Source organism: Xiphias gladius, chromosome 2, assembly GCF_016859285.1.
Source record: "Xiphias gladius isolate SHS-SW01 ecotype Sanya breed wild chromosome 2, ASM1685928v1, whole genome shotgun sequence".
Lineage (NCBI taxonomy): Eukaryota > Metazoa > Chordata > Actinopteri > Istiophoriformes > Xiphiidae > Xiphias > Xiphias gladius.
The window spans coordinates 18,867,479-18,883,579 of record NC_053401.1 but is presented as its reverse complement, the minus strand read 5'-3'; the positions used below and the strand labels follow the sequence as shown (position 1 = coordinate 18,883,579).

At 40.4% G+C, this 16,101-nt stretch overlaps 1 protein-coding gene across 10 annotated transcripts in view; it reads left to right on the top strand.

Annotated features, from left to right (window-relative positions):
• Positions 1-16,101, top strand: part of LOC120802952 (pleckstrin homology domain-containing family A member 5-like) — a 247,344-nt gene that overhangs the window by 188,056 nt on the left and 43,187 nt on the right. For all 10 annotated transcript variants that reach the window (XM_040151259.1, XM_040151188.1, XM_040151204.1 and 7 more), the window contains 5 exons: positions 5,199-5,303; positions 6,396-6,468; positions 9,975-10,075; positions 11,372-11,487; positions 12,608-13,699. In XM_040151259.1, coding sequence (XP_040007193.1) covers positions 5,199-5,303; positions 6,396-6,468; positions 9,975-10,075; positions 11,372-11,487; positions 12,608-13,699 — 1,487 coding nt within the window. The remainder of the gene's footprint in view (positions 1-5,198; positions 5,304-6,395; positions 6,469-9,974; positions 10,076-11,371; positions 11,488-12,607; positions 13,700-16,101) is intronic.

Sequence of the window (16,101 nt, the reverse complement as noted above, 5' to 3'; positions counted from 1 at the left end):
AGTCTGGCATTTTTGGTATGGAGTGAAATGTCCATTGAATGGATTGCCATGAAATTTATTTACATCCATGTTTTTGTACAGATGAACTGTGAACCTGTGATTCCCTGACTTTTAATTTTAGGACCATCATCAAATAGAAAGTTAAATTTAACCAATGCTTTGTTTTTATTTTTTGTGGCAAATGAGCCTCTCTGTGAGCAGGAATGGCTGTATGGTATTGGATGCCGCCAAGAAATCAATAAATAAGAGTCTGGCTGACTTTTCAGCACCTGGCCACAGATGTTTTCAGGTCCTGCGCTTTTAGTCTTAGTATTTCTCAAGAGGTTTTGCCACTTTCTTCACATCAGTCTTAAATGCTGAAGAAGCTGTGGTCTTTTCTCATATCTTATCTCTTAACTCATTCATCTGTGCAGTAAAATCATGATTATCATATCCTACATAAAAACCATTAAGTTCATCAGCCAGGTGTTTATCTGAATTAAAAACATCCTAAGCGCCTCCCCTGTTGCCCTCATTCTGTGATCCTGTCATAGTTTTGATTCCGTTCCAGGCTCTTTTTAACTTGTTACTGCTGAGCTCTGACTTAGTCTTATCCTTGTATCTTTTAATTTGTAATATTGCACTACACTTTATTCTACTGTGCTGTATTCCTGTATTTTATTAGTGTATTAATGCTTATGTTTTTATGTGCAACACTTTGAATCACCTCCATTTTGATTGAACGGTTGATGTTTTGATACTGTATGACACTGTACCATTCTCCTAAAAAGAGACTGTCCTTCTGTAAAAAACAAACCCATAGTTACTTTTTATTGTTAGGCGACCATTTAGTGGCTCGAGGAGGAAGGAGGTGACATTGTTTATAGAGTGACAACGTCCACATTAAGAGGAGGTTGGGGTGGATGGATGGGTTGACAAAACACAGGACTTTGACAGAGGGGAATGCTGTTTACTTCCCGTTTAAGACCAATAGTCAACATTGGTTCATTTTTCAGTGACTGTTCCACAACCTTAACTGCGTGTTTATTATTATAACCATGACAACAAATTGCTCTAGCCTTAAAGAAGTATTTAATTATTTTACCCTAAACCATGATATTTTCCTAACCCTAACCAAGTTGTTTTTGTGCCTAAATGGAATAGCCATGGTTTGGGTAAACCATGGCTATTTCATAAAGTTAACTGCCTGTTTATTATTATGACCATTAAGGTCCAGTACTCCAGTGCCGGTCCACTCCATGTGTTTATTTTTGTAACCATGACAACGGTCCGGTACGCTCCTATAGGTTGTATCAGAGGGAAGTGACAAATGACATATATGGTGGTTTAGGCTGGAGGACTTGTTGCCTAAAACACAATAATGATGTGACTCAATTTTTGATTGATTTCTTTTATTAAATCTACGGAAGAGTTAAGGGCAACACACCATTAGCTTGATGTGTATCATAACACTTACACCTGTTGTTTTCTATGTGCAGTAAACCCACGAATGTGTATTGTCAGGATACACCATCCTTCTTCCTAGCAGCTTCTGTTGCATTATCCAACTTTAAATTGACTGTCTTAAGTTTCTCTAAAATGCAGCAAACACCAGCTGCATAATTTGACAACCATAGAAAACACCTGCAATACAAACATAGGAAGTTACAAGGTATGATGTTCCAAATGTGACATAATTAGCATCCAGTGGGTGTCACTGATGCAGTAGGTGTGTTCTAGGAGCCATAACTGCCTGTAATTTCCGCTGGTTATGTGGTAGTTGCTCAGAGCCAAGAAATAGTCCTTCATCCGGTACATAACCCCCCCCCCCATTAGGTGGTAAACTGTTTAATTTATTAAACTAATGAAATATAGCATATTAATTAGTGAGCTTGAGAGGTGCTGGTAGGCAGCTTTTGTAATCTTTGGACAGAGTGAGGCTAGCTGTTTCCCCTTGTTTCCAGTCTGTTAAGCTAAGCTAAGCATTTGGCTGTAGCCCTATATTTAACACACAAACATGAGACTAGTATTAATCTTCTCATCTAACCTTCCACCATACAGAGAAATGTCGAATTATTCCTTTAAAATAGTCACTTGCAAGTGGGATTATTTAGAAGAAACAGCTTCTTGGATTTAAGTACTGTATTGATAATTGATGGAGTGAATAAAGGAATGAATGGAAGTGTTGGACACCAACATAAACCATCAGCACTGCTGCTAACGCCTCCAAAAGACTTGATTTATTGTTTCAATAATGCTGTAGGTCAACCTCAGGACATTTATAAATATGCTGAGTCGTCACTGGCACTCAGCACTCAGTGACTGATCTGGAATGGGTCAGTGCTCTGTTAGATTGAACAGCGTATCCATTTATAAATGCTTAATAAACCACACCAACACACAGGCGATAAATATACACGGGTACATCAAATCAGAACTTCGGTGCTTTCATGAATAACTGATGCATTACTTCTGCTTAAACTGGCCAAAAAAAAGTATAACACTGCATAGCGTCATGTATTCATGAGAAGTCATTATTTATAACCAAGCTGTATGGGTCCAGCTCCATGACTCGCCAGAGAAACATTTTAAAAAGAACGACACACAGACTGTATATAAAAGTAGGTAAAAAAAATATAAAGCATGCTAGAAAAAAAGGCCAAAAAAGCCATGAAGTAGCTGATAACATTTTGAGTATATTTTGCAGTGCAAATTGTTTGCATTTCTTTTAAATGTTGCTATATGGCCAAACCCTGTTCGCATACTCTTGTGTACTTTTGGGCAAAGCCCCTTGGTTGCAATGTGGGGAAATCTTAATGCTGCAGTTATATTTTAGACAAGACTGAGCTTCCAACTTTGTGACAGTCAGTTGTGTTTGGCCCTTTCCTACACATGACACAAAGCCAGCTCCATAAAGAAATGGTTTTCCCAGTTTGATGTGGAAGAACTTGACTGACCTGCACAGAGCTATGACTTCAACCCCATCCAACACCTTTTGCACCTGGAACGCTATCTGAGAGCCAGATCTTATCACCCAACATCACTGCCCGACTTCACTAATGCTCTTGTGTCTCAAACCAGAAGAGTCAAGGCTGTTGTAGCAGCGCATTAATGCCTATGGTTTCGGACCAACATGGTCAACCAGAACTTATTTCTTTTGTTTACTTACAATATCTGCTTGTAGCAACCACAGCATGCTTAACATTTTTATGGTTATGTGGAGGCAACGCAAAGCACTTCAATCAATCAATCAAAATTGGTTTCCATAGCACATTTCATACAAAATAATCTCAGTGCGCTTTACACACAGCACATGGGAACCACAATAAAAATGAAAATGAAACAAGTCATTTACATATATTTGAATACATATACACATATAAATATAGATAAACATACTCATATATATGTTTGTGCAACACATTTAATCCCATACATCCAAAAAGAGAACGTGAGAGAGAAAAAGAAAAAGACAGACAGACAAAGAGATGTAGGCACTAGCTAGCCATATGCCTGAGCGAACAGGTAGGTCTTTAGCTTGCTTTTGAAAGACAACACAGTTGGGGTACATCTTATATCATCAGGCAGTTTGTTCCAGAGAGTGGGGCCATAGTGACTAATTGCACATTCTCCAGATTCACTTCTGAGCATGGCTACAGTTAGGAGACCAGTGTTTGAGTATCTGAATGTTCTACAAGGTTTGTAAGCAGTGAGCAGGTCAGAGGGGTATTTAGGAGCTAGACTATTAAGGGATTTTTAGACAGTGACTGGTAATTTGAAATCAATTTAACAGAAGCCAATGAAGTGATCTAAGTATAGGAGTAATATGTCCAGTGTAACCACGTGGTTTAGGTTAGGGAGAGATCGTGACTTGGTTAAATTAGAAAAAAGTCCACGGTGACTTGAAGCACAAGACAGAATGTGTTCACTTTTCCAAAATCTTAGCCTAACCTGAACCTAGTGCTTTAGGAAACTAAACCTAAAACTAATCACACGCTGCACTCAGATTGCAAACCAGTGAAAGTACCCCTTTTTTGACTGGCAAAAAGTTTATAAAAGCTTAATTTTCTATAGTCATAGTCCAGTTTTCAGACTGCAGCAAAAATGGGAGAAACACTGGAATACTAAAGGATAGAATAATTTATTTACAACAAAATAACCAAACTAAAGACAAAATTGGCATGTGGGAGAAATCTGTAGAAGTCAGTATTGAACTGAGGGGATGAGTGAGAATGTGCTGTGTGTTTGTTGTGCTGTGAAAACAAAGGAAAATAACAAAAGCCACAAAACAAAATGCGTGGAGAGGCAATACTCCTCCAACTGGCCCCTGCTCTGTGGGGCCACCTGTTATGCTGGCCTACAGGTCAGCCTGCCACCCGCAGCCAGAAAGCACAGCAGGGGAAGGCAACCAAGGCAAGGCGAGCAAAGCAGAGGGGCTGTCATGCTGGGAGACAGGGTTTCCTGTGGGCAAATGGAAACTTTGGAGTATGGGTAGTTAATTATCTACAGCAAATTTCATGGCAATGTGGCCATTAGTTTCTAGTATAAAAACTTAACAGTTTTATCTATAAAGGAAAAGTTGTGTAACCAAAAAAATGACAGTAATCCACTGGGGAGCATGCATGTTCTCAGAAGACTTCTGAGAGAACTTCACTCTAATGAATACAATCATTACATGATAACTAAATATGGTTCACTAGTAATTTCATCCTTTTTGTATCAAATTTAGACTTATTCAAAGGGCTCCTTGTATCTTTCTGCTATTGACTGACATAAAAGAGAATTTTGTGCTGCAGTGCTGCATTTTTCAGTAAACGAGCCTTGATGTGGAATATGCTTTGTTTAATGCACTGAATACATCTGCCCCTGTTGCTGCTTTTTATAGGTGCTGGAAATCTGCTGTTTTTGTGTTTAAGTTTTTTTACAACTGATGCATCAAACATGTCAGATTGTTTTGTTGAGATCAGGGAAGAAATTAATATATTTTGGGTTATTTTTCTCTGTCTCTGTATCTCTGGATTTCTCTGTGCTGTGTTTAACCTGTAGAAGACATAAGATGGAAACACAAGCACAATGAGGGCTACTTTTTGATTTTTTTATAAAGGTTTATACATTTTTTGTGTGACTTATTTATTCAGATAACTTCATTCCAATATTTATAATGTAAATGAGCTGAATATACCATATATATACAAATTCTGTAATTTATTATTTCACAGCCCTCTAGGTCCTCCAAAAAAGTTCACAACTTTGGCAAGAGGTCCAACTCCATCAAAAGGAACCCCAATGCCCCAGTGGTCAAGAGCAACTGGCTTTACAAACAGGTACAAGGGGAAGGCATTTCAACTTTAAGATTATGGGATGTGTGTGTGTGTGTGTGTGTGTGTGTGTGTGTGTGTGTGTGTGTGTGTGTGTGTGTGTGTGTGTGTGTGTGTGTGTGTGTGTGTGTGTGTGTGTTACAACAGAGATGAGAAAAAAAAGAATATTTGTGGTTTTAGGGGGAGTTTAGTATGTGCGGTGACTGTGTACAGCATCCTGAAATTTGTATGGATTTGTTTGTAGCCCATTAAAGCCATCATTTTTCAAAAGTCAATACAAATTACCAAATGTTGCGAAAAGTCGTTAAGTTGTTGTTAAGCTAACCGCCCAGCAACTGCTACAAACAGAGATCGGCTAACATGAATACAATGTCAGGCTGGATGAATGAATTTGAACAAAATGGCAATTGAGTCTGATTATCAGGCAGTATAAAGGTTAGTGGTCCCCCACAGAGATCTACTGTGGGTCAGTTTTACAGCCACTGTCAATAACTTTCATCTCAGCCTCGGCCCCTGTGCCTCCGCTCACTGTATTCACGTTGAGACAAGAACGATTGCACTTTCCATAATCACATCTCTCCTCTTTTCCCCATAGAGCTGTCAGGCAAACTAATCGCTCACATAAGAAATGTCATCAGTGTTTACCCAAAGATCCTAACCTCAGGATCTGTGGCCAAATGTGACACTTTGCAAACATTGCTAAAGATCCAAGTGGAAAGAGCAAATGGTTTCAGAAAACTTGTTATTGTCACTGCAGTCATACAGCGCCAGTAAGGGGGGGAAAAAAGAACTGCAGCAGCAGTGTAGAGAACAAAGTACAGACCTTCGCCCCGAGCGCCACAGAGGCAAATTTGTCACTGCTTTATGAAGAGATAAAACACAGCAATTTGTCTCAGAGGAGTAGATAGAAGCTGCTTAATAGAAGCAGCCAGAAGGAGAGACAGGGAGGGTTTCAAGAGGAGGCAAGTGAGGGGAGATCAAACAAGGGAGAGAAAAATGTGGATATGTATGTGTGTAAGAGAGAGAGAGTGTATTGTTCTCTGTAATTAATCCACTTTGGCCGACTGGCTGATGGACTGTGATTTTTGACCCCTGCAGGACAGCACAGGCATGAAGCTGTGGAAGAAGAGGTGGTTTGTTCTGTCAGACATGTGCCTCTTCTATTACCGTGGTAAATTAACACACACATACACACACAGACACACACACAAATTTAGGATGCAGACTAATTCGTGAAATGTATTTAATTCAAGTCGAATCAAAAGCTATTGAGAGCAGGTGGAGAGTCCATGACACTGACATTACATCTTATTTAACAGCAAACCTTTAGTAGCAACTGGAGAAAAAAAAAAAAAAAAACCCTGTGACGGAGATATGCAACATTATTTTAGCAGGTCTTTTTTGGTTTTGGAGGAAAAGAAGTAACATTGTGCAACAAAGATAGCACTCATATTGAATATATACTCAGTGCTTTCCACCACAATCATCAGAACACCAAATGAGGAAATATCTTATTCAACGGACTTAATTAAAGGAAAATGATGCACGTAGTATTTACGATAGAATATTTACGTTTTCGATAAATGTGGCTTTTTTAAATGCTCAAAAGATTTTGGTTTGTGTTTCATCAGAAACTTTTTATGTGGGTGGTGTTCTATCGGGGAAATCTGGATACATGAAATCAGGATTGCTATTAGGACCAGGGTCAGAAAATGAGATGTGGGCCCCTCTTGCAACAAGGCGCCCTTAAACCCCATATCATTCCAGTTCATATCGTTCAGTGGCGGTGTTTACAGTATTACGAAACAAATTTTCATTTTGTCAGATTACCACAAAGTAACTGCCACACAGTGAATCTTGAGTCGTCTGTATGACTAGATGCCGCTAGAGGTAAGGGAGGAAATACTGTATGATTTTTTGGGTAATTTGGGGGAATCGACCCTTTAATGGCACAGGTTCTAAAAAGTGGTGCAATAAGCATATAACATATCTGAGACACTGTCACACACTGTGGAGAAATGTTTTTCTCTCACTTAAAAGTTAAGCGAGAGCAGTGTAACAGGGTAAAACCAAGGTTCCAGAGGTCAAGTTCCCTTGTCCCCTAAAAGTAGTCCTCCTTGCTCTCACCCACAGTTATAATGCCTGCACTGCAGCATTAATTTAGAACTTTACGGTTGCTAAAGCTCAACTGTTCCTCCTTCATGTCTCTTAAACCCATGAGAGAGATTTTTCCATCTCCATAAATTGACAAGTTAGCCTCTACCAGAGCACAATCATGAGCTGCTTTCATGACAAACCCAGGGCAGAATTGGATGTTTATTGGCTTAGCCAGCCAGAGACGAGAGAGAAGAAGCGTCCTCAGGAAGGACAATGACGTGCTCAGCTCTCCGATAATAACCTTTTCTTTTTCACTTTTCCCCTGCTTGCTCTGTCATTTTATTGTAAGTACCTTCTGTCACTCAGGTTGTTCTTTCTGTGCGAGTAAGGAAGATATACATCCCTCCTACTGCAATTGTCATGTAAACACCTAAAGCAGGTTATCTAGGATATGAAAATGTGTGGATATACAACTTGCTAAGCAGAGCACGATTCATTCCCTGCGAGTTAAAGAGCTGGAAAAAGTATCTTAATATTTTACTTAAATAAATGTATTGTTATTTTAAAAGAAGTTTGCTGAAGTAAAAAATTTAATTTAAATAAAAGTAAAAAGTAAAATCTTAATATATTACTTTAATTATTTTTGGATGTGGGGGCTGAAGAAAAATTGTTACATGACCCTTCTCCTTAAATGCCTAAAGGATAACGAGATATTTGAACAAAGAACTGATTTTATGTATTGCACTGCAGCCACATGATTGGCTGATGGGATGCATGAAGAAGCAGGAGTACAGGTGTTCCTAATAAAGTGCTTGGTGAGTGTAAGACCAAAGTTCTAATAAACCAGAATGATCCTTTAATCAAACTATCTTAAGTTTGATTAAACTCTATCTTAATCTGAGCATTCACAGTTACAGTGTGCTGTGTAGACACACTGATTCTAGTCAGGGACTCATCTGAACAAACCTCAGTGAACCTGGTGAAGAACCTTGAATGTCATTTGTTCTAAAAAAGCATTATTAAAAGGAAACACCCACTCACACTGCAGTGTATACCCAGAGCATCTCTCTGCATGCCAGCTTACTCATTCCCTCTCTTTCTTAGTCATTTTCTCAGTGCATGTGTTCTGTATCTCAATAATTCAGCAGCAGGGAAGGGGCCGGAGGAGATGCAGGGCTTACTGTGCAAGCTCGGCTAAAGCAAACAGCAGCACTGGCTGGAGGCTCTGTAGGTTTTTGCTGCAGTTGGTGCAGTGGACATGTTTCTGCCTGCACCACGCTGCCCATAGTTTGTATCTCCCATCAAAGCAGCATCATGCTGTAGCGAGCACAGAGAGGTGATAGAATGATGCAGTCATTACCGTCCCAACATGAATCAGCTCAGATTGTTGTCATAAGGCTCTTTTTTCATGCGGCATCAATAAATATTTACTCAGTTAGAGGAGTCGACTATACTGCATTCATGGCATCATCTCACACCTTTTGTTCTCTGCAGCTGTTTTGCTTCTGAAATGTGAAAGAAAGAATCAAGGAGGGAACTGTGGCAGTGTTTTTTCTGTCTTGGAGCCTGTGGAGAGCCCATCTTCAGGGAGGGAGGGAAACAAGATCATAGGTCACACAGGAAGCAGACAGAGCTTGTAGGAACATCCAATCATCTCATCCTCTCTCTCAGTCTGTCTGTTTTGGTCTGATAAGCCTCAGTAGGCTTTGTTCCATCATCATTTGTTAGTCATTCATCACACCGTTGACAAGATAATGTTGGACCTCCATGTTCTCATTTTCAAAGGCCAGACTCGACAATATATTCCAAATCCTTAGGACAAGTCTTGAGAGCATTGTGAGATTATCCTGCTCTCCTCCAAAAAAAGTTACTTCTGATGTCTGCCACAGCCAAAAATGCAGTAATAGTATTTTTATTATTTTGTTTCAGAAGACGGTTTTTCAAACCTTTCTAGCCAAATCATCAATGCTTATATTACATCTCCAATTTCAATTAACTTCTCATAGCACTAACAGTATGTGAGAGCTCTTTATAGTCTCAGCTCTTCCCGGTGAGGTGCAGATTCACTTTGAATTTCCTCCAGGAGCCTCCTCACACTCCTATTCTCCAGAAACATCCCTGTTACTGCTTGGATTCTTTAGAGTTCCCTTAAAGAGCAGAGCCTATTCCACCAACTCTAACTGTATAACTACTTTCTATAAATTGTCAATTCTTTGATGAGTCATTAGCTGAAGTAAAATATAACACACAAATATGAATATATCAGACATAGAAACCTTCTCATGCAATCCTATCTGCATCAAGCAACCCCATGTTCTATTTGGCATGTAATTAGACCTTGGAAAGTTCACAACCAAACCAAAGATGAATATTTTGTGTTGTGTCTTACTAGTCCAAGCTTGTATCTAATCTATAGCCTAATTTGAAACAGGGGAAACCTTATTGATATATGTCCACTGAACCTGAGTCAGAACCGGACACTGCTTAGTTTAGTGTAGGTCGATGTGGCTTTGGATGCAAATGTCCACCTCTAATATGTTACCATACTAGACTCCTGACTTTTCTCTTTCTTTGTTGCAGATGAGAAAGAAGACAGCATCCTGGGAAGTATCCTGCTGCCCAGCTTTCACATCTCCATGTTGTCGGTGGATGACCACATCAGCAGGAAATACGCCTTCAAGGTAAAATAGTGCATACTGTACGTGTCTAGTATAAAGGTTACTTTTTCCAGTAGTCAGTAGGTTTTTAATTAGTGGTGGCGATGAATGCGATCATTGTTTTTTTTCCAAATAACAGATCAGGATGACTGGTTGACAGAAGCAGCCGCTTTAAAGATCTGGTCCCATTTCTACAATTATATCATCCATGCAGTCAGCCAATAGGAGCTCATTGTTCATTGTACTGAACCTTTTTGAGCAATCTATACTTCGAGGCTGTTTTAAAGGAAGAGCTATTCACTTTTTGTTTAATTGCTTTTGAGAGTGGGATGAGAAGATGGATATCAATCTCATGCCTGTATGTTAAATACAGAGCTGGAGTCAGGACATGCAGTGGTTAGCCTTTCTTGGCGTAAAGATTGGAAGCAGGGGGACACAGCTAGCGTGGCTCTGTCCAAAGTTCAAAAATATATTCTGAACAGCGTGGCTGTTTAGAACTCTTCTAAACAGCCAGTGAAAATCCTGTCCTCATAGAAAAGGGGAAGACATATTGTTTCAAAATGGAGATAACAGCATACATTTTCAGACAGTCTTTCGTGGAAGGCATTATTAGTTCTGCACTCAAAAAAAATCCAGAATTCATCCTTTTTACACTTAGATTTTTAGATGAATCTAGACCAAAAGAACTTTAGAGGTGTCGGAAGGCAGAGTTTTTCCCTTTTTCACTGCCAGGCCAGCTTTTTCCTCCCTGCTCTCAGTCCTTCTGCTAAGCGTGGCTAACGACATCCCGACACCAGCTCTGTACTTCACACACAAAGACATGATTTTGATATAGAACTTTTTCATCTCACATTCGGGATAAGGAAGGTGAAAAAGCAAATTTCCTTTAAGGTAGTAATTTACTTGACTTATAAGTATGTCTGCTTGGTTTGCTTAGTTTATATCATGAATACTAAGGAGTAAGGAATTCATAATGGGAGCTACTGTACAGTCTCATCAGTACACATACTCAATAAAATAAAATGTAAACGTAAAATCACTTACACACATACAGAAAGTTGTTACTCAGTGTCATTCTTACATATACAGCTTTACCTTGGCCGAGATACACACGTGTGTTTTCACACTGAGACAAATGGAGAGGCAGTCAGGGAGCACACACACAATCATAGTGTACACTAACACACTCCTTGCTGGTAACTCAAAGTCACCATCCAAAGCTATTTCTCACACTGCTGTTTTATCTCCTCATGTGTGTCCTCCTAATAATTATCCCTCTCTCATTGTCAATTTCTTCTCTCTCTCTACCTACACTGTAAGGCCACTCACCCCAACATGCGGACATATTATTTCTGTACTGACACGGCCAAAGAGATGGAGTCCTGGATGAAAGTCATGACGGATGCTTCCCTCGTCCACACTGAACCAGTCAGAAGGTTGGAACACCACAGGGACATACCCACAGATCATACTTTTGGCCATGATTCTGATCATAAATAAAATTGTACTCGCCAAGTTAATGCTGAGAGCTGGAAAACATATTACTGAAAAAAGTCCTACAGATGGAGGAGCATTAGCATGTGGAGGCTTATCCACAGCGTAGGAATGCCTGGGCAGCCCCCTTCAGCAGTTTCTGTAAAGTACAGAAACTGTACAAAAATGCAATAAAATTAAAGATTGCAACATTACGAATGATGGATATGGTCAACATCATTATATGTAATTGAATTTTTTTTTTTTTTTTTTAAAGATTATCGTTCTTAATTTATTATTGATCTTATGCACCACCCAGTGAGCACACTAAAAACTCATTTATAATTCTGTGTTAAAGGGGTTATGCCATACCTACTGTTGCCATGTGCATAGGCTCCATAGCTACACTGTAGGCTACACCGTAGCTGGCGCCCCCCTCCCCAAAAATGTAAGTACACTTCAGGGCTAAGGTAGCCACAAAGATAGCACAAGGGGAAAGCAGGAACTGCATTTGAATGCTTGTGTTTTCTCTGACTGTACAAATTTCTGATGTGATTTGAAAGTCCTGAGAGACATTAAAGAGACAAAGACTAATCCTCTCCTTTTCAATAACGAACATCTAGCAATGCCATCTCCTTCTGTTCAACTTAATCACTGCTATCACAGTGAGCAAATGAAACACAGCAATTTCATAGCATTAGTCTCCTCGTCAAATACACCGGATCTGAACAGCCACAATCGAAGGGGTGGATGAGCGAAATGTTCACAAGTTTGCAAGTTCACAAGGTTGTGAATATGAATTTTTTCCGGAGGAAAGGCCATAGTACTTCACCTCTTCATTGTTAATATATCAATAGCCAGTGAACCCAGACTCTTCCTGTACTGCACTGTCAGGGGTTTCTGGGATCACAAACTTTTCAGAACGGGCCAGAAAGGAAGGATGACAGAGATAGAAATGCTGTCAGACAAACAGAGGACTTCTGACAACAAAGTTGTCTTTGAAATCTCTTAGAAAACACCGTCTGTTATTCTTTATCATGTTCCCCATTTTCTTTTGGATTCTAACTCTTTCTTTCTTCCCAGATTGGACAAGTTGCAAGTGGACCAACGGACGCCTCAGGAGTTGAACAACTTACTGAACCACAGAGTCCTAACCAGGCCTGAGATCCAGAACAACGAACGCAACCGTGAACCTGTGCGACAACACTCCCTATCTCGGGCCGATGACAAAAGGCAAAAAGACGTAGAGAAACACAATGGCCAGAGAGAACGGGAGTACTACACCTTACAGAGCGATGGGGAGAGGTACTCTCTGAAGAAAGACGGAGTCAGCTATATGCTTCAGAAGGATGGAGAGAAGTACTTGCTGCGAAAAGACTTAGAGAAATACTCGCTGCAGAACGATGGAGAGGTGTACGACATTCACAGGGATCTGGAAAAGTATACTGTTCAGAAAGTGGAAGAAAAGTACACAGTGGCGTCAACAGAAGAGAAATACGCTCCATCTAAAGATGGAGAGAAGTATTTGCTCACTAAAGACGGAGAAAAATATGCACTGCAGAAATTTGGAGACCGGCACACACTCCAAAAAGATGGACAGAAATATGTTCCTCAAAAGGAAGTCAAGAGACAGCTGTCGTTAAAGGAGACAGACAGGTACGGCACAATGAGGGAAATGGACAGTAAATATGGTACCATACAAGTTGTGGACAAATACGGCACTCTGAAGGAAGTGAAGAAATACAGTACACTACGAGAAGGGGATAAATATGCTACTCTCAGAGACACAGAGAAGTATGCTACAGTCCGTGACGGTGATAAATATGGCTTCCAGAGAGAGAGCGCAGAGAGGTCTCTGACTAAAATAAGCAGCATCAAGCTGCAGCCGGCTCAGGCCGCCGCCATCGCAGCTGCAGTGTCTGCATCTCGCCAGGGCCAGGCTAACCTCAACGTCCTAAAGCTTGCACAGGTAAACGGCTCGGGGTCCGGGGCAGGGGAGCGAACTGGGGACTGCAGCCTGGCAGAGGGGGATGGCAGCTTAGCCAGGGGTCCAGTAAAGTCCCCTGCCCCAGTGAAGGAGCCAGAGAGAGGCTTGTCCAGGACCAACTCCATGCAGCAGCTGGAGCACTGGGTCCGCACACACAGGTCAAGAGGACTAGATGATGACACTAGGAGGTGAGACTCTCTGAGTGTTTACCTCATTTGCATTTCTGTTTCTGTAATTGTACTGTTCTTTTTGGGAAACATTTTGGGTTTTGCGGTGTCAAAACCCAAAATGTAGTGGTGACATTTTGTCTAGTCATCTCCTCTTTAAGGGGCTGTCTATGAGGACCAGGACTTTTAACATGTCAGTTATGGCCCTATTTCTGTGGCGCTGCAGTGATCAGTACAAGAGGCCCTCAACCTTTTGTTATTTTCTGACTTCTCTTTGCCTGCCTGTTTGTTAATTTGGTGCCAATTACAGAGCGCATGGTGCACAGGTGGGAGGAGAGGTGTAAGCAGGTGGGAGGTTTATTCATGTCAGCTAGTGCAAAGCAAGTCATTGGTGTTTTGGTGGGGATTTGTCGTAGATGTTGTGCTGAGAATAGATGTCATGTTTTCATCTACAAATGCATTATAAAGCAAATGCTGCTACGTCACATTTTAAGATATGATGTAACCATTTACAGTAGAATTGTGACTGAAATAGAGTCAGATTGATGCAATCAAATAAACAGCTTCCCCAGATTATTTCTTTATTATTAATTTTTGTCATCATTGTACTAATTAACTCTTAAAAAGCACACCATCTGCCTCTGGCTGCAGATTTCAGGTGCTGTTTGTTCAGGTCCTGCCGCTCTGCACCATCCACACAACACGTTTACTGAATAAGCCTCATTCCATTTGTTGAGCTATCATCACGATGTGTCTCTGTAATTGTATTCCACTTAACTCAGCCCTGTGCACTCCGCAGTGTTGCACCTACACGAACCAAAATAGCTAGTGCGCTTGGAGACGCCCACACAGTCCATATGCCCAAGACCTACCGCTTTGCACTTGTCATTGCGATTGCTTGATTAAAATAAGGGTCCTAGTCTTATACTCAGCCTTAAAGAATTTAACAAAGAAGAGCAAATATTGCTTATATGGTTAGATATTCTCACTTGGTTCCAGTACTTTTTCTCTTGTTTCAGGAATTTTCTAGAAGGGTTCTGTATCATCGCACCATTTCAAAAGCAGGATTGGAACTAGCCTGATAATCAGACTGAATTAGCATTTTGTTTTACTCATTCGTTCAGTCTGACATTGTGATTATGTCTGCCAATTTCAGTCTGGGAAGGCAGGTTAACTAACCAATCAGTAGCAGGCAAGAGTTGTTATTTAAATCAATTTACAGACGCCCGCCTCACCCATGCTTGTCACAGTTTTTGTGGCTATTTTTAAGTTGCTATTTTTCTTTTTTCATGGATGTTGCTAGGAATCTAGCTAGCAATGTTGTAAGATGACATCCTCCATTTAATCCTGCCTTCAAAGCTCTAATTGTTTTATTGTACCTCCAATGGAAATAGTCACCAATGGGCACAACACCACACCTACTTGAAACCAGGCTTCTCATACTCTTAATTTGATGGACAGTTCTTTTCACATTAGAACTTATACTCAACATCAGGTAAATAGGACTTGACAAACTCATTTAAACACAATTTTTTGAATGGACACATTTGACTTTTTTCTGCCTTTTATCAAGCTGATTCCAGTGATCTTTAGTTCCCAAATTAAAATATATAACTCTCTGTGAAACTGATTAAGATCATTGCCCTATGTACAGTGTATTCAGAAAGTATTCTGACCCCTTCACTGTTTTTACATTTTGTTATGTTGCAGCCTTATGTTACAATCGATTAAATTAATTTTTTCCCTCATCAGACTGCACTCAATACCCCTTAATGACAAAATGAAAATAGAATTTTGAGATTTTTGCAAATTTATTAAAAAGGAAAAACTGAAATATAACATTGACTTGAGTGTTCAGATCATTTACTAAGTACTTAGTTGAAGCACCTTTGGCAGTGATTCCAGCCTCAAGTCTTCTTGGATATGATGTGACAAGCTTTGCACCCGTGGATTTGGGGATTCTCTGCCATTCTTCACTGCAGATCCTCTCAAGCTCTGTCAGGTTGGATGGGGACTGTTGGTGCGATTTTCAGGTCTATCCAGAGATGTTTGATTGTTCAAGTCAAGGCTCTGGCTGTGCCACTGAAGGACAAGCCACTCCTGCGTTGTCTTGGCTGTGTGCTTAGGGTCATTGTCCTGTTGGAAGGTGAATCTTCGGCCCAGTCTGAGTTCCTGAGCGCTGTGGACCAGGTTTTCATTAAGTATATCTCTGTACTTTGCTCTGTTCAGCTTTCCCTCAACCCTGACCAGTCTCCCTGTCCCTGCCGCTGAAAAACACCCCCACACCATGATGCTGCCACCACCATGCCTCACTGTTGGGATGGTATTGGGCAGTACCTGGTTTCCTCCAGACATGACACTTAGACTTTTAGGCCAAACAGTTCAGTCTTGGTATCATCAGACCAGAGAATCTTGTTTCTCAC